Consider the following 27,008-nt stretch of genomic DNA (forward strand, 5'->3'; position numbering starts at 1 on the left):
ACAATTATCAAAATTTACCATAATGTCTCATAAGATACTCTATCCAACATAAAAAAAAAACGATGATACAAATATAATCTCACTCACCGCCATATACTATCCAAATTTGGTCTTGATTGTGATATAAAAGGCTGATCATTTCCGATTAATAAGATCTGAATCAACCATAAAGCGTGAACGATCAACCTTTATTTAATTTAACTTTCCACTGCACTACTTAAAAAGAGAAAGAGGTGAGGTTTTTCGCCATATAATGATCATTTAATAGGAATAGTTTTCCTTTGTCGTAGGATAAATATCACACTTTCTTTTTAGTTTGTTTTATAAATAATGTCACAAGACTCACATATAATCTCGTTTTATTACCTAAGTATGGCATCGAATATTATAGGACGAAGGGAATATTATCTAAGCGCGGTCACTTTTGGAAGGTCCCCAACGATGGCCCCTCCAAGTTGAGAAAGCACTCCTGAGTCCTGACTCCTCACTCCACTACCCTGTATGGCTATAATATCAAGTGCAACATCGACTAAAACGGAAAAATATTATTGTCCCCAAAAAAATAATTTTGCGTGTGCCGGCAACACGCTCAGGCGAAAAAAAAGGATGGCGGCAGGCGGGCGGAGCAGCTACTGCTACCGCGAAGCGCTCCCCTTCGGCGCCATGGTGTCGATGGAGTGCCTCAACGTCGGCCTCAACACGCTCTTCAAGTTCGCCGCCGATGGCGGCATGAGCCGCCACGTCTTCCTCGTCTACGCATACGGCGTCGCCGCCCTCCTCCTCCTCCTCCCCTCCCTCTTCTTCTCCCGCCGCCGGTGCGTCGATCTCTCTCCCCTGCCTTCTAATTCATTCATTTGTTAATTGATTCTCTGTTTTGATTTCAGATCGCGAGTGCTGCCGTCGCTGAATTCGTCGATACTGCTGAAGATGTTCCTGCTCGGAGCCGTCGGGTGAGTCGCCGTCCCTCGATTGTTGTTAATTTCAATTGATTGATTGATTTTGTGTGTTATTTGTGGAAGGTATGCTTCGCAGATAATGGGGTATACCGGCATCAATTACGGCTCTCCCACGCTGGCTTCCGCCATGAGCAACCTGGCTCCGGCCTTCACTTTCCTGCTCGCTGTCATTTTCAGGTCATTTTACTTTCCCCTCTCTCTCTGCAAATTAGTACTGTTTTTGTCCTTTTCTCATCTAATAATAAAGCCGTGTTTTAATGCAAAATTATTTAAAAAATAGATAGAAAAAAACACTAATTGAAATATGGACTCATTTTAACAAAATTAGTATTTCTAATTGTTGAACTCGAATTATTAATGAATTATTATTATTATTATTATTATTTAAATTCGGTAATATATGAAAATATTGATATTAATTCTTTTAAACTAAAATTTAATGCATTAAGTGATTTTATGCTATAACTATGTAGTAGTGTATGATTTTAAGATTTATTATTGTTAGTCACGTAAGTGATAAAAGGTTCAATCTTTTTTGTCTGAGGTTATGAATTTGAATCCAATAAGCATATAATTGGGACCTCATAAATTGAAGAAGCGTGGTTTCGTGGTAACAATAATTGGACTTTGCTTTTACTCCATTTATTTATTTATATAGTACATGGCATTAACTATGTTGCGTGTTTATAAGTCATCCTTTTTTTTGGCTTGTGCCAATAAGCCATTCTTGATTAATAAGAATTATTAAAAAGTGAAACCACACACACACTTAATATACACAAGATTATTAAATTGTGTAACACACCCACCCCACACACGACCCAACCCCACACCAATAATAGTTATTTGGAACGTATCTTTTTGTAACCCCAATTAAAAATTAAACTAAAAAGGGGATGTAGAATAGTGATGTGTCTATCCTATTTTTGTGTGGTTCGAATCTTCGAACTTTGTTAGCGGAAAAGGATGTAAAATATGCTTATGCTAATGCTAATTTTTTAATTCAAGGGTATATACTTTTACAAAATCAATTTTAGTCACATGTATTGATTATGGATATCTCTCTTATTTTACTATTTATCCACTTTAATTATTTATTATTATTTTTATAAAACGAGTGCGGAAAAGTAAACGGGACTGCTAAAGCGGGACGGAGGGAGTACGTGACAAAATTCTCATTGACTAAAATTTCTTAGGTTAAATAAAAGTGTCAAATGCAAGCTTTTGAATAACAGACGAAAATGACAAAATGAGCACACTTATAAAGGGAATAGCTAATGCCGCAGGATGGAAAAGGTAGAGTTATCGAGCAGGACGAGCAGGGCTAAGCTTGCCGGCACAATCATCTCCATATCAGGAGCATTTGTTGTAACATTTTACAAAGGCCCTACCATCAATGACTCATTTTCCCCCTCTCCGCCTTCACTGCACCAACTAGTACTCGAGTCACCTCGATCGGACTGGATCATTGGCAGCCTATTCCTCACCGTTGAATATATGCTCGTGCCAGTGTGGTACATTCTTGTGGTAACTCCAACTTACCTACCTTCTTGATCAACTCCAACATATTTATTACGATTTCTCTATGATTGTCCTAAACCTAAATATAACTTGTATGTAGACGCATATTATGAAAGAATACCCTTCGGAGTTCACCATCATCTTCTTCTACACATCTAGCGTGAGCGTTCTAGCTGCAATCGCAGGGACTTTTGCAGAACCCGACTCTAGTAAATGGATGATCAGACCTAATGTTGCTTTGGTCTCTATGTTATGTTCGGTAAGTGAAGTAGAATGCGTAGTTTCGTGTATGTTACCTTCGTTTCCTCGTTTCATGGTGTGGATTTTTACGTGTAGGGTGTCTTCAACTGTTGCATAAACAACTCTGTTCATTCTTGGGCCTTGCACTTGAGAGGTCCCATCTACGTTGCCATGTTTAAGCCTCTCTCGATCGCCATAGCTGCCGCCATGGGAGTTGTCTTCCTCGGAGACACTCTTTATCTTGGGAGGTAGTAATAAATTTCTCAATATGGGATTCTGTTTTTACCACATAATTGTGTATTTCTCATTTTGATTTTGATGTTAGTATAATTGGAGCGACGATAATAGTGATCGGGTTCTACACCGTGATGTGGGGCAAGGCGCAAGAAGAGTTTGGTGAGATTGTGATCGAAACGACGACGGATTTGGAGTCGTCTACGGATCAAAACCATCCGTTGCTGCAAAGCTACAAAAGCCATGGCTTGCAGAAGAAGTGAAGTTATAATTGCTAAAGGAAATTAACAACCATAAGTAGATGGTTGTGGCCGTTTGATTATTTTGAATTGTTAAGAGAAGAATATACATAATTGTACATGTATGTATATTATAAACTTATTGGTCACATTGCAATATTTCGATAAGCCGCCAATGTTCATGATATAAGTTTAATGTGTCTATAGGAAAGAAATATACTTTTAAAGAAGAAAATGATGAATTATGCGACCTAAAGAGTAGTATATAACTTGATATATTGAGGATAAACATATTGTGGGGTAGTATTTACAAATAAAAAGAGATTAGATTTTATGGACATTTAAAATGGCTTTCTAAATTGGAAATGTCATAGTCATGAATCATTAGCCACAGTATCCGATCATAGTTAAATTTTACTACAGTACTACTACTATTTAAAATGAATAAGTTGGAAGGAGCACCAATAATGTTATTTTGAGTTAGGCCATGATGTTGAATTCTATAAAAGTGACATGGAGCTATTTTTATATTGGCATTCTGATAAAATATTAGTATAAAAAAAGAGTATATAGAAGCATTCACACCAGACAAATTTTATATTGCCACTCTGATAAAACTATAAAAAAGAGTATATAGAAACATTCACACTAGGCAAATATGTTGGTGTATTTTACTTATTTTCTTACTACTTTTTATCAGAGGATTTTTCTTAGTTTTCTGATTTTAATAACCATATTTTATGTTGCCGTCTCTTCGCCTCTCATATATTTTATAGATTGAGTATACATCAAACAATTTATAATAAATTTGATATTTATTCTATAATAAACAAAACAAAAAAAAAGCGTGGCTCATGGCACAGTTGAAGTAGACACCACTCCACACTCCCTACATTATTAATTACAACATTAATCACCACATTAACTAAATAGTCTCTCCAATTAAACATGTCGACGGCGGCGAGAGGCGGAGCCGCCGGCAACCGTGATTACTGGTACAGAGAAGTGGTGCCGTTCGCGGCGATGGTGAGCCTGCAATGCATCAACGTCGGACTGAACACGCTGTTCAAGGTCGCGGCCAACGGCGGGATGAGCCGCCACGTGTTCATCGTGTACGCCTACGCCGTCGCCGCCCTCATCCTCCTCCCCGCTCCCTTCTTCTCCCGCCGGTAGATTGATCTCTTCTGAAATCCATTTTCCAAATCAGTAGATTAATCTCTCTATTTATTCACTTTTAGTATGAAATTGAGCAGCTCAGGAACTCTGCCGTCGCTGAATTTATCGATTCTGGTGAAGTTTTTTGTGCTGGGAGTGATCGGGTGAGCGAGATCGGAGTTGACTTTTTTTGAATTGATGAATTGATTTAGTTTAATTCGATTAAGAGATTAAGTGTGTGTTGATTTTGGTGAAAAGGTATTCGTCGCAGTTGATGGGATTCACAGGTATAAATTACAGTTCTCCGACGCTTGCTTCCGCCATCAGCAACCTCTCTCCGGCCTTCACTTTCGTCCTCGCCGTCATCTTCAGGTCACACACACACACACACACACACATTTGCTCTAATATTTTCATGCGTTTGAGTATTCAACGGCGTGCAATGTGAATATATTAATTAGTGAATAGATTGTTTGAAAAAATACTTAACAAATAGGTGGAGTAATGTAAAGAATTACTATTTTTAATGCAATGGCCCAACATTGAAAGCGACCGAAACTCGAAGCCCTGCCCAAACTGAAAGGCCCAATATTGAAAGCGACCAAAAGAGGATATTGTTGGTCTTTTTTCCATAAATGGGCCAACGCTTTAGCTTGGGAGAAAAAGTTTGATCGATCCATGCTATTTTAAAAAAGGATTAATTTATTTTTATTCCACCGAAAAGAACTTTGTAGTACTAGTATTATGCTAGGTTAGGTTATCATTCGATTTTGTAATGATTTGGGATAGTTCTTGTATATTTATCGATTTTGGGAGTATTTTATTTAGTTGTTGATTATGGTCTGAATTGTTTGGTGACCATTTTCGTAGGATGGAAAAGTTAGTGGCATCGAGCTCGAGAACTTGGGCCAAACTAGTAGGCGCGGTGGTGTCCATATCGGGAGCATTTGTAGTAACATTTTACAAAGGTCCAATCATCATCAATGCCAATGACCCTCTTTCCACTCCCCTTTCACTATATCCAGTATTCGACTCGGTTAGATCTGACTGGATCCTTGGTAGCCTATTTCTTACCGTCGAATATATCCTCTCTCCCATATGGTGCATTTTTTTGGTAACACGCCTGCCTCAATTCCATCTACATGGGACTATATATATGACTTTGATGTTATTATATTGTCCTAATTAAAACTAAATTTAATATGCATATAGACACACATCATGAAAGAGTACCCTTCGGGATTGACCATAATGTTCTTCTACTCATCTAGCGTGAGCCTTCTAGCTGCACTCGTGGGGATATTTGTCGAACCGGACTCTAGTAAATGGATCATCAGACCTAATATTGCTTTGGTCTCCATCGTATGTTCAGTAAGTGGTGAAATTAGCCAAAAAACTATGAAATTTGGTCAAATTCTAGTTCGTCCCGTATTAAAAAAACAACCGAAAAATCAAGAAATTTGAATTGGTTCTCAATTGTCATATGACAAAATTTTTAGGTGAAATTGTATGTTTGTAGAGAAATCATACATGGATGTCAACGTCAGTTAGTAATGCATTGTTGCCTATTCATAAACAAAACTATATTGTTTGGTTTAAAAACATCATCAACATATTACATGTACGCAATCGTAACTTTGTTGTCGTGTGATAATTGAGAACAAATCCAAATCTCATGATTTTCCAGCTAATTTTAAAAGTCACGGAATATACCAGAATTTGACAAAACTTTTGCGGTTTTTCGTCAATTTGGCCTACAATCTCTCCACTACATTATTCCTAGCTAGCTAATTAGTTTCCTAAGTCATGTGTATTGTAGGGAGTGTTGAATGGTTGCATAAGCAATAGTGTTGATTCTTGGCTCTTGCACATGAGGGGTCCGGTCTACGTGGCAATGTTTAAGCCTCTTCAAATCGCCATAGCTGCAGCCATGGGAGTGATCATCCTAGGTGATACTCTTTATCTTGGAAGGTAATGGATTCATAAGACAAATATTGAATCATTTTTTAATGGAAATAGAAAAATAATGTGCGTATTTTTTGTGGTGAGATAGTATGATTGGAGCAATAATAATAGTGACGGGTTTCTACACTGTGATGTGGGGGAAAGCAAAGGAAGAGGTGGGTGATTTTGTCACTGAAACAGGAGATTTGGAGTGGTCAACAACAGATCAAACTCACCCTTTTCTACAAAGTTACAAAGTCCAAGACTTGTAGGAATATGTTTGCCACCATGGGAAATTTTGGTGTCCAATTGCTGGACATATAAAATTTATGAAGAATAAAAAAAGGTGTATATTGAAATGCATATGGGAAAGGGTGGTGTTCGACCTAATGTCACGGGTAATTATGATTCACGTCACCTATATTTATATATGGTTTATGATTCTAAATTCTTGACTTTTCTCCTATGACAATATTAATATTAGATAGTCCCGATAATTTAATCTTGAGTAATCAAACATCTCCAAGATATTCAAACATCATTATGGGCTTAGGCCAAGCTTTAAACTAACATGTCCAAGGCGTCTCGCGGTCTGTCTCGTCTAGTCGACATCTTTGAACTATAGTAAATTTAAATTATATAAATAGTTTTTAAAATTGAAAGTTTACATATTCATGAACCTTAAAAAAAATATAATAAGAGGACAATGTGTCAAGGTTTTGGACGTGCTCCTCTGAATTCCTTTTCATTTTTTGACTTTTTAAATAACAAAAAGTCCACTTGTATTTTATTTACATAAATATAACCTTATAATTTTCTTTACATATATATGCGCACGTGATAAGCGAGGTACCTACTATGTTACGTCTGATATTTTTGTACAATCATGGTCCATGGTCGAGACCACATTTATTCTTGTCGTAGTACTACATTTCATCACGTGTTACATTGGTCAAATACTCTTCATGTTTTAAATTGTTACTTTACAATAAATGAAATGTCATGCTTTGAAAATAATGGTAATGTTGAAAGAGCAAATACTACAAAGTATTACTCCCTCCATTCCTTGTTAATAGAGACATTTCTTTTCGGCAAGGATATTAAGAATAGTGTGTTAAGTGGATGGTGAATAAAGTAAAAGATATGAAAAGATAATAAAGTAAAAGAGAGTGTTACTTTTTGGGAAAAATAGAAATGACTCAATTATCTTGGAACTTTTCAAAATAGAAAAATGACTCAATTAACATAGAACATAGTGAGTAATAGTTATTGGAGATGTAAAGACACCTGATTAGGGCTGGGAAAATATACCGAAATACCGCACTTACCGTACCGAAAAAATGCCGAAAATACCGAATTTTCGGTATACCGTACTTTTCGGTACGGTATCATACCGTACCGACAGTTTTAGGTACCGTAAAGGTATGCATTTTGTATATACCGCGGTATACATCGTTATACCGCATCATACAGCAATTGCGGTATATACTGCAAATTTACGGTATATTCCGCAAATAACATATACCGCATATTGCGGTATATCGAAATCACGGTACGGTATACCGACAAAAGCGGTACGGTAACGATATCTAAATTTTGGTATACCGACTTTTCGGTATACCGCAATTGCGGTATACCGACAAAAGCGGTACGGTAAATGTATGGTTTTTGGTCATACCGCACGGTACGGTATGCGGTATGGCCATTTCGGTGCGGTATACCGTACCGTTCCAACCCTACACCTGATCAAGTTAATCAAATCGAGTAATGAGCACATTCCAGGTCATGGAAAAGATCACAAACGGTCATGGTAAAAGGAGATGGATAGAAGAATATCTGATTCTAAGTTGTTCGCTAATTGTTGCTTAGATCAGCTTTATATTCCATTTCTAGATGCTTCAGTAGTCTAGTGGCGTATATAATGAGTAAAGTGTCTGTGTAATGCATTTTGCAACCCTATCATTATTTATAGTAACACAGCTAGCAACTTTCTCTTCCTAAACAATGAGTTTCTCTTTATCCTTTGATAATAGTTGGTTATCAACTTGTACAGCAAAATTGAGATACAATACACAACTGCCTAATACTACTATATAAGTTCAACTTATTTATCTCTAACCCTAATTATTTTGTCAACAACGCCGCCTTTTATGAAACACTCGCTAGATAACTCTTCTTCGGGTGGCTCGTTGGACATGTCGAAGGTGCTTCAGGTCCACCTAAAAGTCAAGCAAGAGAAAACGAAAATAAGTTTGAGCTATATTTACTGGAAATTTAGGCTAAAAGATCACCAAGAAATCAAAGTTGAGGCTATTTTATATAAATACCCCTTCAATTTTTCCTGCTTCTTCAATACTACATGTTTAATTAATGTTAAAAGGCGTATATACTAGGTTTGAATTATTCAGCAATCTATTTGTCACTTCCTTCACTTGAGTTTATCAAATTCTAAATGTCTAACGTTTGTCTCACGTGGAAGTTATGTATCTTGACTATTCAAATGAAGAAAATGTTTTCTTCTTAAATACTAATCCCTTCCGTATCCCATTCAAAATATCCATATTTCTTTTTAATCTTATCTCACTCAATATGTCCGTTTTCTATATTTATTTGTAAATATATCTCTTCTCTCTTCTTAACATTATCTTTTGAAATTTGAATTATTTAATCCCCCAAATTTAGTCCATTTTTAACAGAATCGTTTAATTTTAACAGTCAACGCCACATTTGACCTTTGACCAGATTAGTATTTCTAATTGGGGTTTCTGAATTTGGTTTAGATTTATAGATTCAACACTTATTTCTCTTTTATCACTGAATATCAATGGCTGACGACGTTGAGTAGGTGTTTCGTCGTTGGTTTGGCGTGGGCCACCACTGACCGGTCTCTTGGCCAGGCCTTCTCTCAGTTCGGCGAAGTAATCGTTGTCGCAGAGAACGGATCCGACTCGATTCACTCTGATCTGTTAACGGAACTGTTACTCTCTCTGTTACTACTACTATAAATTTCTCCAGTCTCCCTCGGAAGAGCCACGGTCACCTGCCGCCGCCATAACTACCTCCTCCCTCTCGACGGCCATATCCACCGCCACCCCCGCCTTCTCTGTATCCACCACCGCCACCGCCTCCATAGCCTCCGCCATCACAACATGGGCCATGGAAACCGCCGCTGCGTCCACCACCGCTGCCGCTGCGGCCATCTGATTCCTGGCCATTCAACCCCTCGATCTATTCAATTCAATTCAACACTAGATAGCAAATAAAGGGGGAAAATGATAGCGATTTTTTCTGATCTATTCTATTCAGTTCAACACTAGATAGCAAATAAAGGGGGAAAATGATAGCGATTTTTTCTGATCTATTCTATTCAGTTCAACACTAGATAGCAAATAAAGGGGGAAAATGATAGCGATTTTTTCTGATCTATTCTATTCAGTTCAACACTAGATAGCAAATAAAGGGGGAAAATGATAGCGATTTTTTCTGATCTATTCTATTCACTTCAACACTAGATAGCAAATAAAGGGGGAAAATGATAGCGATTTTTTCTGATCTATTCTATTCAGTTCAACACTAGATAGCAAATAAAGGGGGAAAATGATAGCGATTTTTGCTGATCTATTCTATTCACTTCAACACTAGATAGCAAATAAAGGGGGAAAATGATAGCGATTTTTTCTGATCTATTCTATTCAGTTCAACACTAGATAGCAAATAAAAGGGGAAAATGATAGCGATTTTTTCTGATCTATTCTATTCACTTCAACACTAGATAGCAAATAAAGGGGGAAAATGATAGCGATTTTTTCTGATCTATTCTATTCACTTCAACACTAGATAGCAAATAAAGGGGGAAAATGATAGCGATTTTTTCTGATCTATTCTATTCAGTTCAACACTAGATAGCAAATAAAGGGGGAAAATGATAGCGATTTTTTCTGATCTATTCTATTCAGTTCAACACTAGATAGTAAATAAAGGGGTAAATTAAATACACAATAATAAAAAACATCATACATCAGATCCATTCAATTCAACACTAGATCTAAATAAAATGATAGCAAATAAAGGAGGAAATCAAACTGAAATAAAAGACATTTTTTCTGATCTTCAACTCAATAGAGAGAGGAAGCTAGAAACGTTTCTAGTGTAAAATAGGGTTTATAAATATTAAATATATTAATTAGAAATATTAATATAGTCAAATATCATTTTATTTACTTTGACGGTAAAAATAACGGTTCCGTAAAAAATGGACCAAATTCGATCCATTTTCATTTGTTCAAGACCCAATAATTCAAAATATAATGTTCTGGACCAAAATCGTAAAATCATCATATGTTTAGTACAGCTTTTAACCTTTACTCTAAAAAATATGATTATCTTGAAAGGAACGAAAGAAGTACTACATTTCTTTTAGTAATACTATTTAGTATTAGTGTATGCCATTTTTTTCTTTTGAAAATTTCAAAAAAATTCCTTAAAAACATAATTAAACACAACATGCTATAACCTCAAAACTAGTAGTTGCACAATGAGAAGAGTCATGGTTCTACTTCTACATTTTTCATCTCTAAATTTGTTAAATTTAAAAATGAGACACAGAACGTCACATCTCTCGAAGTAATTAAACTTCCTACCTTAAACCAATTCAATTTGATATGACAATTCATGATTCATCTTTAATCAATACAAAATGTACTTATACAACAAGTACATGTAAAAGGAAATTAATTTATAATTATATATTGCATGTCCAGTCCTCATCATATAGTTACGTACTTTAATTCGATATGACAATTCATAATTCATCTCTAACCAATCATATCAAAAAAAAACAATAACTTGATCTGCAGAAATTTCCGTCTGTAATCTTATTTTCCGTCGATAATTTATGCTCGATCTCCCAATAATAGTCCTATTTGGTTATGGGCCTATCTCACGGGTTTTAACTACATTAATACTCTTTTCATCGATAATCCACCGGTAATTATCGAGAGATTACCGTTGGTAGCTATGTCGATAATCCGACTTTTTTTAGTGAATATAAAATGTATTACTAGACAATAATCGATAGTATCATACTTAGAGCATCTCCAAGGGGAAAATGTATATTGAGAAGGTATATTTTTCATTTACCTTCTTAAAAAAGTTATTATATCTTCTTAAAAAGTAATTGATTCCAAGAAAAGAAGATAAATAAAAAAGGTAAACAAAAATAACTGACTTTTTACCTTTTCTATCAAGAAAAGGTAAAGATACCTTTTCAAAGTGAAAGAAAGTGAAAGAATGTATAATACCTCATCTAATACCCTTTTCTATTAGAACATGAAATTTTATTAAGAAAAGTAAATATGATAGTTATTTCTATTTACTTTTTTATTTATTTTTTTCCTTGGAGATGTTTTTAGGGAGAAGGATCCTCAAATGTGGTTGAAACCACAACATCCCTTGCTTTGCCCTAAAACGCAAAATTTTTTAATGAAACAGTTGCAAACATTTAATATTCAATTCATCCAACTACCCCAACCCCCTACCCCCAGCCGCCTACCCTACCACCCTACCCTACCACAACTACCCCCACGTTTTTTGTTATAAGAGTATTTTCATCCGTGTTCTTTGACCCACTTTTATTACTTTTTTACTTCCTGTTCTTATGCAAGAGCACAACACCCACATTCATACTCTTTCGCAATGACATCCTCAAGGGTCCCATCATTCTATTATTCAATTTAAATAAAAATATTTTCACAATATTAAAATGCATTAAAAATATCCGAAATACTATTACAAATTATAAAAAAAAATTTAAAATTACATAATTAAAATACTTAAAATTAAAAATTACATAATTAAAATACTAAAAAAAAATTGAGAATTGATAAGAGAAGATGAGAGAATTTAAATGAGAATTGTGCAGTGTAGTGTGAAATTTTTGGTGTGGAAGTGGGGGTAATTATAGATGAAATGTGAATTTTGGGGAGAAAAATTGAAAAATAAATTAAAAGTGGGGAGAAAATGGATATAATTTATTGGGAAGTGGAAAAATATTTTTTTTATTTAATTCGGAGTTTTTTAATTAAATCAGATTTTTTTTTAAAAAAAAAGAAAAAACGAAATTGTCAACGGCATTGTCGTTGGCCAATCAGGCGCCGCCACGTCAGCTGCTCAGCGGCACGGACGTGCTCGGTGCTTCGAGCAGCGTCGTGCCAGCGGCAAGAGCACAGCAGCGAGCAGGGGTCAGCCGCGCCAGCGGCACGGACGTCGTCCTTGCCAGCGAGCACCGCTGCGGATGCTCTAAGTTATTTTGATATAAATTTGTTTTTTCTAGTTCTGTTAGTTATAAGTTATTTTGATATTTAAATTAGATTTTGTTATTCAAAATATAAAAGATGTTCCAAAAAAAATATTAAAAGAAAAAAAAGTGCATGTTGTGGTTTAACAGAAATTTACTTCTTTCCCTTAATATTTTTATTCTTTTTTTATGGTATACTTTTATTTGTTTATTTAGTAAAAAACATCTTAAATTTAATTATTAAAATGATAAAATTAAAATAGCTAGACAAAAAGTTACTTATTTTAAAATCAAATGCATGTTACTGAAACTCAATCATAGTATAGTCAATTAACAAAATAATTAAAGATACGAAATATTAAGAAAATGATTACAAAGGATTCAATGACATTTACAAAAAATTAAATTAATGTGAATGAATATAACTAAAAATATTATAATTATGAAAAGAATTCAATAGAATTTGTTACCTTAAAAAATAAATGAATTAAAAGAAATGGTTCATGCCATGTTTCCTGCCAAACGTTAAAAAAATAAAATTAAGTGGAGATTAAAAGAGTTGTTTATAACTTACATTGGGAGATGAAATAAATACAGTCATCTATCACATTGAAGATAACTCACTTTCCTTTTTTATTTGTCCCACCTAAAATTATGGATCGTTACTAAAAATGAAAACACATTTATCTCTACTTTATTGTCTCTCTCTTATTTTACTCTTTCCACTTCACACACAAAATTAATTTGTATAAATTCTCGCCCAAGGAATGTGTCATATTCCTTGGGACGGAGAGAGTATTAAAGAAAACGTGGGGGTTTAATAAAAAAAAAAGAAAACGTGGGGTCGTTGGATGAATTATTCAGCAATCTATTTTTATTAGAAACCTTGTGTCTTTAATGGCACACCATGGGCTGCTTTGGTTTTAACACCACAGGATCCTTCTCCCAGTATTAGTACTCCATTCGTCCCATATAATTTGACTCAGTTTTCCATTTTGGGTCGTCCCACATAATTTGATCCATTTCACTTTTATCATTTTTAGTAGTGGGCCTCATATTCCACTAACTCATTCCTACTCACATTTAATTATAAAACTAAAATATAAAAGTGGGACTCACATTCCACTAACTTTTTCAACTCACTTTTCATTACATTTCTTAAAACCCGTGCCCAGTCAAAGTATCCCAAATTATGTGGGACGGAAGGAGTACTACCTAATATTTTACACAGTTACGATTGAGTAACTACTCAAAATAAATATACTACTTTTCAACGATCAATTCTTCATCATGCTCTAGTTTGACAATATATACTGAAATTAATTTTGAAATTACAAACGTACTTTTCTCGATTTCACAAATTTCCAATACAAATCAAACTTGCCCAATTGTTTTTTCAAATAGGTACAAACCATTCATTTCTTGTAGTAGGATCAACTAATTTCTTAAATCAAATTTCCAACGGCATACCCATTAACAATGTACCCCTCTATTCCCTTTCTTGTTTCTGACAAAGTTAAAATCATAATTAGTAGAAATAATCCTTTAGTTTTATCCGTCTAATTTGCTATTTAGGGCATTAGCAATGGGGCGCCCTAAGGCGCGCCCTAAGGCGCGCCCTATGGCGCGCCACGTCAGCAGTTTTATCCTCCTACCTCCCCACCTGCAGTGGGGCGCCCTAAGGCGCGCCCTAAGGCGCGCCCTATGGCGCGCCACATCATCATTTTATTTATTTGTTTAATTGATTTAAATGTTTTCAACTAACAATTAATAACGAGTAAATAAAAAGGTCGAAATAACAAACGGGGACACATTAATAAAAAAAGAAGTTACACCGTTCAACTTACAAAAAAAAAAACTAAGTCGGTGCAATTCCCAACTTCCGACGCAGTTCATCTATCAATGCCCGGAGGTATTCGGCTTCGTCGGGGTCGGTACACTTCTTGAGGGCCTTGTGCGTCTCCAACAACGTCCTCGCCATCGACGCTGTCGCCAACGACGAATACACTTCGGCTGCCTGGGGCGGGAGCATTTCCGGGAGCGGAGGTGGGGTTGCAGCGGTCGAGGATGAGGTCGCGGCCGCCTTCCCTTTGGCCTTCGCAGCCTTGACGCCGGGAGGACGTCGGGAGGACATCGGTGTGCCGGAACCGCTGTCGTCCACGTACAACCGGTTGAGGTCAACCGGTTGATTGCCGCTGCCGCTGCTCGTGTAACCACCAACTTCGGTGGTCTTCATCCTCTTTGGCGCACTAGTGTGCAGAATTCCACCTTGGAATTTCTGCTTGTCCCTCAAAAGCGTCCAGATGGCCTCGTGCTTGAACTCGCCGAACATCGACCGGTACGACAATATCGCTTTAGCACGCACGTCTTCCCAGCTCTCGCCGCTCCCCTGTGCCCGCGCGCACTTCTCGAACTCCGCCGCGTACAAGTTCACTTGCTTCTTCACTTGATCCCAGTGCTTGCGGAGTTGCTCACGCTTGCGCTTGTACGCGTTCGGCGGCTTGGCCGCATTGTAGAGGTCGGCGATGCGCTCCCAGTACGCGAACTGCCTCTGGTTGTTCGCGAATATCGGATCTTCCGATATATCTACCCAACACCGGGCCAAAATGAGAGTTTCCTCGTCGGTGTAGTTTGTACGACCGGGGGCGTACTCATCGCAATCACCGGGAGGCGGCAACTTCTGCGCCCGCTGCCGGTTCCGCTTCTTTTTGGCTGGGGCGGAAGCGGTCGCGGCGGGGTCGGGATCGGCCGCTGCGGCGTCACGTCGGGAGGGGGCGACTGGTCGGGTTGGAGACGGCTCCATGTCCGACAACCCATACGAGTCCGTACTGAAATCGGGATCGTATTGGGCGTTGGTGTCGAACGAACGATATTGGCCGGGTTCTGTACCCGGCCAACGCGCATCTCCACTAAACATAGGACTATTTGGACTTGAAGCCATTTCGTAGTAATTATGTAAATGTAAGTTTCGAAAGTGAAATTGTGAAATGAAATGTAAAACGAATGAACTCTATTTATAAAACAACCAAACCGCGTGCCATCGTCCGCGACCTATCGTCCGTGTACGCCACAATGGGGAGGACGATGGCGCGCCCGATGCCTATCGTCCGCAGCCATCGTCCGTGTACGCCACAATGGGGCGGACGATGGCGCGGACGATAGGCATCGGGCGCGCCATCCTCCGCGCCCTTAGTATCGGCCGCGACGATCGTCCGCGACCTATCGTCCGTATCCGCAATGGGCGCGGACGATCGATGGCGCGGACGATGCGCGCCATCGGGCGTGCCATCGTCCGCCCATTGCGGATGGCCTTAACTTAATTATATATGTCAGTATACATACTACTGGCCACTAGAAATTAATAAATTTGTATATATTCCTATATAGGGGTGTGATCAATTGCTAACTTTCTTAAGTTGCCAACTCAGCTAACTCATCAACGCAGTGTATTAAAAATGCCAATATGATGACATTAAAATGTCAACGCATAATTTTGTTGACATTTCAATATATTGTGTTGATATTTTAATGACATCGTGTTGACATTTTTAATACACTGCGTTGATGAGTTAGAGCAATATAACGCACCCCTTCCTCTATAAACTAAAATGATATAAGTACTCCATATAATAAATTTTGTCTAGTTGATTATTGATTATTCTAGCTATAGCTAGTGAAATAAAATACGTATCTTTGAATGCATACTCGTCGCAATTTTATCTTTTGAATTCTATATAAGGACCAGATTTCTTGTGCAAAATATATTTTTGTCGCAATTCGCAAAGACCACATCTCTGCAATTATCTTCATCATGGCATTTTTAGACTTTATTTTCCAAAAATTCATCCACAAAGATATCTTCGAAGCATTTCAGAGAATGACTCTAATCGACAAGCTTATCTTCCTCGTACGTTGCTGCAGTCGGATTACTCTATTACAATTATATTTATGTATATTTGATGAATTGATTAATTTTGAGTTAGTTCTATTATTTTGTATAATCATCCGCATACACATTGTCATTTTTATTAACCTATCACATAACTCATGAAAATAAACATCAATACTTGTTTCATTGAGATTTGCAGTTTGTTCATTCCGTCGATAAATCGGGAGTTGCATGGCATAGGTTTCCGGTTTTCCTAGGGTTGTTATACCTAGCTCTCCGACGACGTCTTCACGAGAACTACAACCTGTTTACCGTTGGCCCCAAACGCGCGGTGGGAAGCACGTTCGATCCGGCTGCTGTTCATTTTAGAACAGCGGACGGAGAATTCAACGATCCGGACGATGTAGATGCCGGGAGCTCGGGATCCTTCTTTGGCAGGAACATTCTTCCCCTTGAACAAAAGAATAAGGTAGTTTAGTTTCATAAAAAAATTTATGTAACGTTTTTGAATCATTTTTGCTACAATCTCACTGAAAACCCTTGACTTTTTTTACTTCTACGGCTAGACAATCAAAATTAATTTCACCTATCCACACGTTTTTATTGTAATAGTACATCACAAAATTATTGATAGTGGATGGAGGCGTTGCAATATAAATTATACTCCATATATATTTCACGTGTTTGACAGAAGACAAAAAAAGTAGTACTAGTACTTCCTCCGTTTCTCCATAGTTGAGTCATTTCCCTATATAGAAACTTTTTTCTAGTGATTACTTTACTCTCTTACTTTATTCTCTCTACTTTTTTCACTTTCTACTTTATTCTCTCTACTTTTTTATCTATTTATTTAACACATTCAATATTCATTTCTTAAACTCCATGCCGAAAAGTTTTGCCTCAACTATGAAGAAACAGAGGGAGTACTACATTTTTGTCAAAATATTGTTGATAAATTTAATGTGTGCAGCTAACAAGGCCAGATCCAATGGTGGTGGCAACAAAGCTATTGGCACGCAAAGAGTTAATCGATACCGGCAAACAATTCAACATGATAGCTGCATCTTGGATTCAGTTCATGGTCCACGATTGGGTCGATCACCTCGAAAATCTTCATCACCAGGTACAACATATAACTATTTATCAAATCAGAAAATTGCACAAAAAGTCACCAAGTTTGGCTAATTTCTCAATTTTAAAAATCACCTAAATCAAAATATGTATTTCTTTGATGAATAGTACTACGTCATAATTGTCATTAGCAGTAGTAATTTTTATTGCTTTGTAAGCTTATCTTTGAGCAATTCTGATAGAAAAATTACCCAAATGCAGGCATAGGACAATTAATAAATATGTCAAGTTATAATGCGATTAGCCAAAAATTAACCATGGTTTTTTTCTGTCAATTTGGCTTTTATCAAATTCAAATATCAAATTATAATTATATATGTCATCAGATTGAACTGAAAGCGCCGGAAGAAGTTGCGAGCCAATGCCCTTTGAAATCCTTCAAGTTGTACGAATCTAAAAGCATCCAACGGAATCGAGAGCGGCTTCTTGAACCGACGCACGCCTTGGTGGTGAGAAGATGTCGATTAATTCAAAACATTTCAAGTTTGAAAAGTTTACGTTAATTAATTACTATGTTTATGTTGATATGGTGAAGGGATGGAAGTGCGATATATGGCAGCGAGAAAGAGACGTTGAAGAAAGTGAGGACTTTCGAAAATGGAAAGCTGAAGATATCCGCAGACGGCCTTCTTCCCGTTAATTCAAACGGCACCGTTTTGTCCGGCGACGTCCGCAACGTGTGGGCGGGTCTCTCCGCCTTGCAAGCCCTCTTTGTCAAAGAACACAACTCTGTCTGCGATGCACTCATGGTCCGTACCGTACGGACACATATTTTCAAGAGTAATTTTCAATTGAGTTTGATGAATTAATGGTGCGTGTGTTTTTTGCAGAAGGAATACCCTAATTTGGGAGACGAAAAATTGTACCGCCACGCAAGGCTCGTGACGTCAGCCGTCATCGCCAAAGTTCACACCATTGATTGGACGGTTGAGCTTCTCAAAACTGACACGTTGCGCGCAGGAATGAGAGCCAATTGGTAAACTGCACGTGAACTCAACATTAGATTGATATTGTCTGCTTTTGGTACGTCTTCACGGTTTTGTTATGATTGCAACATATAGGTACGGATTGTTGGGCAAGAGTTTCAAAGATAGATTCGGACATGTTGGTGTTGCAGAACTAAGTGGTTTAGTTGGTTTGAGTAATCCTGTGGATCACGGCGTACCATACTCCTTAACGGAGGAATTCGTTAGCGTTTATCGCATGCATCCTCTTCTTCCAGACAAACTTCGCCTCAGAAACATCCATGCTTCTCCTGGTCCTAACAAATCACCCCCTCTTGACACTGAGTATGCATTACCTCTCGTTCTCTCGTGCTAACTGTATGCGAAAATTAACTGATCCAGCAGTATACATGAGTTGTAAATGAGTAAAACTTATGTTTTGATGAAATGACAGAATTGAGATGGTGGAGCTGATTGGCAAGAAAGGAACAGAGAATCTATCAAGAATAGGGTTGAGAAAGCAAATAGTGTCAATGGGCCACCAAGCCTGCGGTGCACTCGAGCTTTGGAACTATCCCATCTTCCTCAGGAATCTTGTCTCTCACAATGTCGATGGCACCGATCGCCCCGACCCAGTCGACCTCCCTGCTCTCGAAAGTAACTCCATCTAATTCTGGTTTTTCCCATAAACTTTAATACGTCGCTAAAATTATAAACTCGGAAGTTTAGCAAGAAATCTAAAAGTGCACTAAGTTCATGATATTAGCGACCATTTGACATGCAGCATGGGCAGAAACACATAGGGAGCTCAAGGGGCTTAAGCCCCTATGAAACTTGTTTTTTATTTTTTTCTTTAATTTATAAATTTGTTAATTTCATATTATTTTTATGTAAATTATTATACAAAAGTTCCTATCAAGGAGTTAAATAACATATGATTATATTTTAAATAAAATTTAGATAAAATTGCTCCGACTAATATTTATTTCTGCGTCCGCTTCTGCCATGCAGTTTATAGGGATAGAGAGAGGAGTGTTGCGAGATACAACAATTTCAGGCGCGGCCTTCTAATGATTCCCATCACAAAATGGGAAGACCTAACCGACGACGAAGAGGCTATTGAAACCCTACGCCAAGTGTACAACGATGACGTGGAGGAGCTCGACCTTCTTGTCGGCCTCTTAGCCGAGAAGAAGATCAAGGGCTTCGCCATAAGCGAGACAGCTTTCTTCGTCTTCTTAATCATGGCGACGAGGAGGCTGGAGGCGGACAGGTTCTTCACAAGTGATTTCAACGAGGAAACGTACACGAAGAAGGGGTTGGAATGGGTGAACGCAACAGAGAGTTTGAAAGATGTTTTGGATCGACATGATCCAGAGATGAGTACTAAGTGGATCAACTCCACCAGCGCTTTCACCGTGTGGGACGCCTCTCCCGAGCCGACCAATCCCGTCCCGCTTTATCTCCGCCTCCCAAGTTGAACACATTAATTTCGTTTATTACCAAATTGGATTTCATTGTCTAATTTCAATTGTTTCCATGTTGTATTTTGTTTTTTATTACACAAAGAATTAGCTAATGTCATTTGTTTGTTTCTTTGTAATATAGTCGAAATGTTATTTTAAGCAGTGTTTGAAATTGAAGGTTGACATAAAGGAAAAAGAAGAAATAGTGAGATTGTGAAACTTGTAAGAGTTTGATATAGTGCTTTGGATAGTCTCATATACATTGCATAATTAAGTTTCTAGTTTCGTGTAAGAATTCATTCTTATAATCGTACAAGCAAAGGAACCCCAAAATCAAGAATTCCACCTTAATTTGATCGACAACCCTTTTTCTTATTTTGTGGGTTATATAGCTAATCAAGTTGCAAATAGTAGTATTGCAAATGTGGGTCCGAGAAAATGATGAGCTTTGCCACTTTTAAAAGATGGCACTTCCAACTTGATTGCCTAAGTAGGACATCATGATTCGTCTTTGATTTATTTTCTTGATTTATATCACCTTTTTGTGCGATTCAAGTTGTGATACCCTTTTTTACTTCGTCTTTAAATCTTGATTGATTTGTTTCAAAAAATGACTGATGCATATGTTAAGAGGCTTAATTAATGATTGAACATTTGAACCAAGTAGGCAAGTAGGAGTATATCATTTACCAAAAGTTTATTCATTCATTCATTATTTCAGTGTACTAGTATGTGTATAATCACTCTATTATAAAATTAGTGGTACTATTAAATATTAATCATCTTTCATAAGCATCACTCACATTCAATTTGATGGTATATTTAGTCATCTCTTTTTATTTTATGTATGTATTTTGATTCCAATTCCTCATCAATATTCATGCTGTAAAAAATGACCAACTATTTTCATGGAAACAGATCAATAATAAATAAATTAAGAGTTTTAGACTAAACTGCAATGATTTTGGAGTTTTAGACTAAACTGCAATGATTTTGGATGGTACATTCAATGACAATTGAGATTTGATGTCAATGTATTTGTGATTTGTCAAATAATTAATTCTTATCTTTTTCAAGAAAACGGCAAATTAATTTCAAAATTTAGACATTTGATTATCGATTTATTTTGTATTGTAGCATTTTGATATATTCCCTTTATTTCCCTTACCAATTGTTTAATCATATAAACAACAAAAATGAAATAAAATTAGATTTTAAATTCAAGTACGCCTTTGCTCGCGCAAGTTCCGATTTTCTGAATCGAAAATTTGCAGTCAAACCAAACTCTGTTGACTCAAGTCAGTTGAAGCTATTGCGAAAGGATTTTCTTGAATCTTGGTTAATCCCTGCAAAGAAATTAGTATACTTTTCTTGTGAAGAACCCTTTTTTTATTGAACTCTTTATTCCCTCGGCATCTTCAAATACCCGTTTCAAAATTTGGGCATTTTTTGTCTTTTATTAAGCACTTTCTCTTTTGCAGGAATTTCTTCAATTAGCTGTCTTCGCGGAGCTTTACTACTTCAGCTATCCCGAATTTCAGTTGGGTGTGTTTTAATTTCGATGCTTTTTAATAGTTTAGGTACTAAATTCAGCTCAATTTCGTTTCATGTTTGAGTATGTGATTACTCGGGTTGTTTTTGTTGATGCTTTAATCATTGGATCTTAATTCATTTGCTGATTATATTTGTTAGGCGTTTTGGGTTTTTTTTTTGTGGTTAGTTTTGTTTTTTGAACTGTTGATTCATTCACACCATGTGTTTGTGTTTTTTCCTGAATGATAGTTTAGAGAGCCAATGTCGCAAGGGTATGCTATTGAACTTTACTTTGATCCCGCCCTCGAGAATCAGGTCTTGAAAGCATGGAATGTATTGGCTCGGCGGCAGATCAGCACTCAGTTGATTGAGATTGAATCCAGGCCCCACATTACTTTGTTCACAAGCCCTTTTGTTGACATTGCTAAGCTAGAGAATGTGTTGAGAAACTTTGCTGCAAAGCAAGAGCCTTTGGCTGTGTCCTTCTCCTCAATCGGGAGCTTCCCCAGCGACAACAATGTCTTGTTTCTCGCCCCAACCCCGTCTCTGTCTCTCCTCCAATTTCACTCCCAATTGTGTGATGCAATGAAGAAAGAAGGTGTTGAAGTTGGGGATGAGCAGCGCCCGGATACATGGATACCTTACTGTTCTGTGGCTGAGGAAGTCCCAAAGACTCGTATGGCTGAGGCTTTTACTGTCCTGCGTGATCTGAAGATGCCGGTCAGTGGATATGCAGTGGAGGTTTCATTGGTTGAGTACTCGCCCGTCCGTGAACTCTTCTCTTTCACTCTGGGTACGCATCATATCAGTGAGATTTGAGGCCATCCCTTCTGTTGCTGTTGAATTAGGTTTTACATTTACATGTCATAGAAGGATGGCCCTTATAAGTCGAACTGCCCTTGCTGCTGCTGCAGTTATGTGAACATCATTGTGTTGTAACATATTGTCTCATCAAATCAAGAACTATCTCAATGTTATGGATATCTTTTGAGAGTTTTGTCTGCATGAAATGGATGTCTTCTGCATTCTTCAAATTCATATTTCAATATCTGATTTACTGATGTTTTTGGTGATTTCTGGGGATTTGTTACCTTAGAAACTACGTTACCTTCTCAAATAAGTATTAAATCTTTTGTCATCTAAACCTTTACTTCTCTTGGTCTATCTGTTTTGTTGAGTTGATCTTCTCCTTCCCTGTTGTGACGGAACCATCTACCTGCGTTGATCCCCTGCAGTATATCAGATGAGGAGCTAGTGTTTCACTGTTCCCTGTTCCTGATAATGTTTGATGTTTACCTTCAATTAGCATATGCAGAGACGGGCCTCAGCTAAATTAGATCAAATCTTAGACTTCATGGGCTTTAAGCAGACAATCTGAGACGAGAACATTGGTGAGGCCTATAAATCATCGTTCTTTCCTACAGCTTCGATCATGAACCTTTAGTACCTTTTTATGTGTCTGCTCGCTTAGGTTAACGTCAGTTTCTTTCTTTCTGTATGGTGCCACTGTCTTTCCCTATTGTAACTGTAGTTTGCTTGAGTTCTGGATATCTTATCTTTCTCCGATTGCTCGAACACTTTAGAAATTTTCAACTTGAATACTCAAATTAGAAATCACAATTGTTTCCCTTTTCTTTCTTTTGAATCTAATTATCTGTTAGCAAAAAATTTCTTGTGCTCTTACAAACAATGAAACAGGTGAAGAATTCATGACATTGAAGAAGAGTAAAAGAATCAATAAAAGAATATTTACACGATTGGGCAAATTACCGAGATTCTATTTATTGGATTTCATACGAAAATAAGATAAACAAAATTATCTTGCACCAAAATTGGTCTTTTATATGAGACTAGGAGCACCAAAATTTGCTTTTGTTTTAACCATTTTGGTGGTTGTATTGTATGGTTTGACGTCGCTTTCCAGTTACATAATAACATGCTCTTTTTTTATTTATTATTATTATTATTATTATTATTATTATTACATAGGTTGTAAAATTTTCATGGGAAAATGAGGCATAAGAAAATTCCTTTCCTTTTATTTTATTTTATTTTTAACTTTTTTATTTTGTTCTAAAAATGAATATCACCATTAATTTGTATTCATCCTTTTTACTAGAACAAGAGATAAAAAAAATTTTTTGGAGTTATATACACAATAAAAAAATCTAAGAAATTATCAATCATTTTCATCATTCTATTAAACATTATCTTTATTTTCTGAAGAAAACAATATGCTCAACATATCTAGTAATATGTGGGACACTCTCTCATGTTATAAGTTGGCCCATTTTGGAATTTAAATTTTGACAGTTACGACACCTAAATGTTCCAACTCCATCCCTACCTAAATGTTTTTATCAATATATATACATCACAAAGGCCCAGCAACATGTTATCAAAAAATTAATTACATAACTCTATTAACTCGATTTTTGCAGCCATATATCAACTTGGCACCTTGAACTTAATTTGGGCAAATAAATGGGGCAAGCATTTCTCACTTACATGCTTCCTTTACTCTACCTCAAATCTAGTGATTTCATGAGAAAATTGTTACAACATTAAAATTCATGTAGTTATTCATTCCTTTTAAAGTTTATAGAAAAAAAAACATAATATTCCTAATAAATGTAATTAGCCGCCAATAATCCTTCTTTTTTTTGGTTGAGTGTGCCGAAGCACCTCCCACATTCCAACAGGGGAATCTTAGAACCTTGTAGTGCAAAACACTAATTCAGAAAATTTTGCTATTTTATAGTATACTAATTTTTATGAATCATCAAGAAATATACTAGTATAAAATTAGAAACAAATAAAATCTCATAGTCTAAGCAGTCACACTGTCACTGTTTGTGGCCCATATGATATTAATGACATTATTATTGTAATCTAATTATAAAATAATAAATAAATAATAATCTTTAAATAAAGCAGTTGCATGTGGAGCAGCTGCTGTAATGAGATTGCTCCTCTCCTCTAAGCCACGTGGCTATTAATGCTTTGTACCTTCTGCATGCAAATACTGCTGTCTGATTAGTGATTACATCCTAATTAATTTAATTTTAATTGATAGTACTGTATGTTAATTAATTAGTTTAATTTTTTGTTAGTACTGTATGTTAATTGGTTATGCACTTAGAAGTGTATTAGATTCACATTAATTTTATTTTATTAATTTAATATAGTGTGTGTGTATTGATTATTGGCACTACCGTGACATAAGTTGCTAATCACATGGGCGTTTGTGATCTGTAGGATCCGTCATGTTTGGCCTTCTTTGCTATCTTGAATAATTTATTTGTCATAACTATTATGTTTTCCATTTTTTTGTTTTAATTTATCGTCTTTTATTTTAACTATACCAAATATTGGCCATGTATATTATATTTAAGGCAAATTGCTATAAAAATTTTAAATTTTGGTTAGCTTTTGGCTCCATAAACTACTAGTATGAATTTAAATTTTATTTTTAAGATTTTTCACTGGACCTAATTTGAATGAAATTATATCTACCGTACGCATCCTAGAATTTCCATAAAATGATACCAAGAATTGCTTTTTATCATTTATCTCAACACACTTAGCAGATAATTCAATTACGACGTCAGCTTGAAACACGTGTGCATCAAATCGACAACACATTACAAATATGAAATCGTAACATTTCATCATAGAAAAAATAAGAACAAATATAACATTTATTGTTTTTACGACTGATTTTTAAAAACATGCTTGAATTTAACCAAAATTCATGATATTTTATTTCAAATTTCCCAAAAAAGGTTTATAATTTGTTCGAACATTAAGTTTTCTATATTCTAGTTGAAAATAATCATTAGGGTTGATTATTCCATAAATCGGATATTTGATTCTTTTAGCTTCAAGTTTGCAATATCAAGTTCTGATTAAGGTTCACTATATTACTCCATATTACTAAAATGATTAATTTAATCGCCATAGTTACCACATTTCAATAATTAAATACTACTAGATTTTGATAGTACGTTTTTTTAATTCTTATTATGACTTTCCTGGTGTAACAAAATTAATGTTTTGTATAAATTCAAATAGCTGGCTAAAGTAAGATACTAGTAGCTATATATAGATCAGGTCCTTCAACGAAGCTTTTGTGAATCATGAAAACGTATATCTAAAAATATTTCATTTAATTTCATTTTTTCCCAGATGCGTGTTTTTAGTTTAAAGGATAAAAATGCATTTCCACATATTTATACTATTCCATAGAAACAAAGAAATTAAAACTCCAATTATCTATTACTCTATTTGAATTTTCCGTTGAAAATTAAATTGAGTAATTACTATAAACACGAGATTACGCTGGACTCGAGTCTGTCGAATCATTTACAATTTAAAATTAATTCTTATTTGGGAAAAGAAAATAAACCAATGAATTTTATGAAGAGTAGAAAAAAGGGAAAGTGGTGGAATTGTAAGTGAAGGCTTGATGATGTACCCTCACCATTTTTAGAGCCCACACCCACTTCTTCACTTTATCTATTTCAATAGTAGTACTAATTTTCTTTTTCCTTTTATTTAGATAAATGATTCACTAAATTTCCAACTTTTTTGTTTCAGTTGATGAAAATGATTAGGGATGTCAATCGGGCTGGCCCGTCGGGTTTCGGGCCAACCCTACTCGGGTTGCGGGTCAATCGGGTGCGGGCTAATCGGGTTGTGATTTCTTTCGGGTTATAAAAGCTCAGCCCTAACCCTAAAAGCTCGGGTTTCGGGCTAGCCCAGCGGGTTAATCGGGTTGCTACCGATAATATTAACATGCGATGATTAAAATTACTAATATTCATACAATGTAAAACATTTAATTATGATATATTTAAGATATATGCTTAAACTCAATCATAAACATGATCAAATAGTAATATTTGAGATATTTCGTAAAATTTTAATGCATGTTTTAGAAATTTAAATATATTTTTTTGTGAATTTGAAGTTTTTAATTTATTTATCAATTATTATATTAATAAAAATTAAATATATAATTTGTATATTTAATATAAAATTGAAAGTTATTTTTTTAGTTAATATTAATCAATGAAATGTCGAATTGAGAGTAAAAAAAATAGAATAATAGAAATTTTATCGGGTTTTCGGGCCAGCCCATCGGGTTTTCGGGTCTGGCCCTAATGGGTTGCGGGTTAATCGGGTGCGGGCTAATCGGGTTGTGATTTTATCGGGCTAGAAATTTCCAACCCTAACCCTATAAATTTGGCGGGCTATTCGGGCCAGCCCACGGGTTACGGGCTACATTGACATCCCTAAAAATGATACTAAACAAATAAACATTTTCCATCTTGGCTGTGATATATCAATAAATTTAATAAAATAATTTTAATATAGTAGTTCACAAATTTTATGTTATTAGTCACAATTTTAGTGAAATTTAAGAGTTAAAAATTGCAACAAAATTGAGTTTTCATAA

General features: G+C 36.0%; 4 protein-coding genes across 15 annotated transcripts; all 4 read left to right on the plus strand.

Annotated features, from left to right (window-relative positions):
• The first annotated feature begins 434 nt into the window (after positions 1-434).
• Positions 435-3,358, plus strand: LOC121768989 (WAT1-related protein At3g28050-like). Its single transcript, XM_042165623.1, has 7 exons — positions 435-815; positions 885-950; positions 1,020-1,133; positions 2,243-2,483; positions 2,578-2,736; positions 2,814-2,965; positions 3,043-3,358. The coding sequence occupies exons 1-7, from the start codon at positions 502-504 to the stop codon at positions 3,212-3,214; spliced, it is 1,218 nt and encodes a 405-aa protein (XP_042021557.1). The 5' UTR covers positions 435-501; the 3' UTR covers positions 3,215-3,358.
• Positions 3,359-4,059: 701 nt separating this feature from the next.
• On the plus strand, positions 4,060-6,737 carry LOC121769124 (WAT1-related protein At3g28050-like). Of its 2 annotated transcripts, none has more exons than XM_042165823.1 (7): positions 4,060-4,359; positions 4,429-4,509; positions 4,604-4,717; positions 5,216-5,459; positions 5,558-5,716; positions 6,165-6,316; positions 6,399-6,737. In XM_042165823.1, the coding sequence occupies exons 1-7, from the start codon at positions 4,139-4,141 to the stop codon at positions 6,559-6,561; spliced, it is 1,134 nt and encodes a 377-aa protein (XP_042021757.1). In that variant the 5' UTR covers positions 4,060-4,138; the 3' UTR covers positions 6,562-6,737. The 2 variants fall into 2 exon arrangements, with proteins under 2 accessions (XP_042021757.1, XP_042021758.1); XM_042165824.1 differs by having other exon boundaries at positions 4,067-4,359; positions 4,444-4,509.
• A 9,631-nt stretch (positions 6,738-16,368) lies between these two features.
• Positions 16,369-20,233, plus strand: LOC121769123 (alpha-dioxygenase 1-like). The gene is given in 10 exon segments (XM_042165822.1): positions 16,369-16,491; positions 16,673-16,942; positions 17,444-17,596; positions 17,931-18,007; positions 18,009-18,053; positions 18,140-18,353; positions 18,435-18,580; positions 18,666-18,893; positions 19,003-19,205; positions 19,560-20,233. Coding segments are annotated over 10 exon segments (1,902 nt in total). The 5' UTR covers positions 16,369-16,395; the 3' UTR covers positions 20,030-20,233.
• A 578-nt stretch (positions 20,234-20,811) lies between these two features.
• On the plus strand, positions 20,812-22,552 carry LOC121768969. Of its 11 annotated transcripts, none has more exons than XM_042165599.1 (3): positions 20,812-20,830; positions 21,496-21,594; positions 21,797-22,552. In XM_042165599.1, the coding sequence occupies exon 3, from the start codon at positions 21,809-21,811 to the stop codon at positions 22,364-22,366; it is 558 nt and encodes a 185-aa protein (XP_042021533.1). In that variant the 5' UTR covers positions 20,812-20,830; positions 21,496-21,594; positions 21,797-21,808; the 3' UTR covers positions 22,367-22,552. The 11 variants fall into 11 exon arrangements, with proteins under 11 accessions (XP_042021533.1, XP_042021530.1, XP_042021535.1 ...); XM_042165596.1 differs by having other exon boundaries at positions 21,496-21,559; XM_042165601.1 differs by lacking the exon at positions 20,812-20,830 and adding an exon at positions 20,913-21,374 and having other exon boundaries at positions 21,802-22,552.
• The last annotated feature ends 4,456 nt before the right edge of the window (positions 22,553-27,008 follow it).

This window comes from Salvia splendens, chromosome 15, assembly GCF_004379255.2.
Source record: "Salvia splendens isolate huo1 chromosome 15, SspV2, whole genome shotgun sequence".
In the NCBI taxonomy this organism is placed as follows: domain Eukaryota; kingdom Viridiplantae; phylum Streptophyta; class Magnoliopsida; order Lamiales; family Lamiaceae; genus Salvia; species Salvia splendens.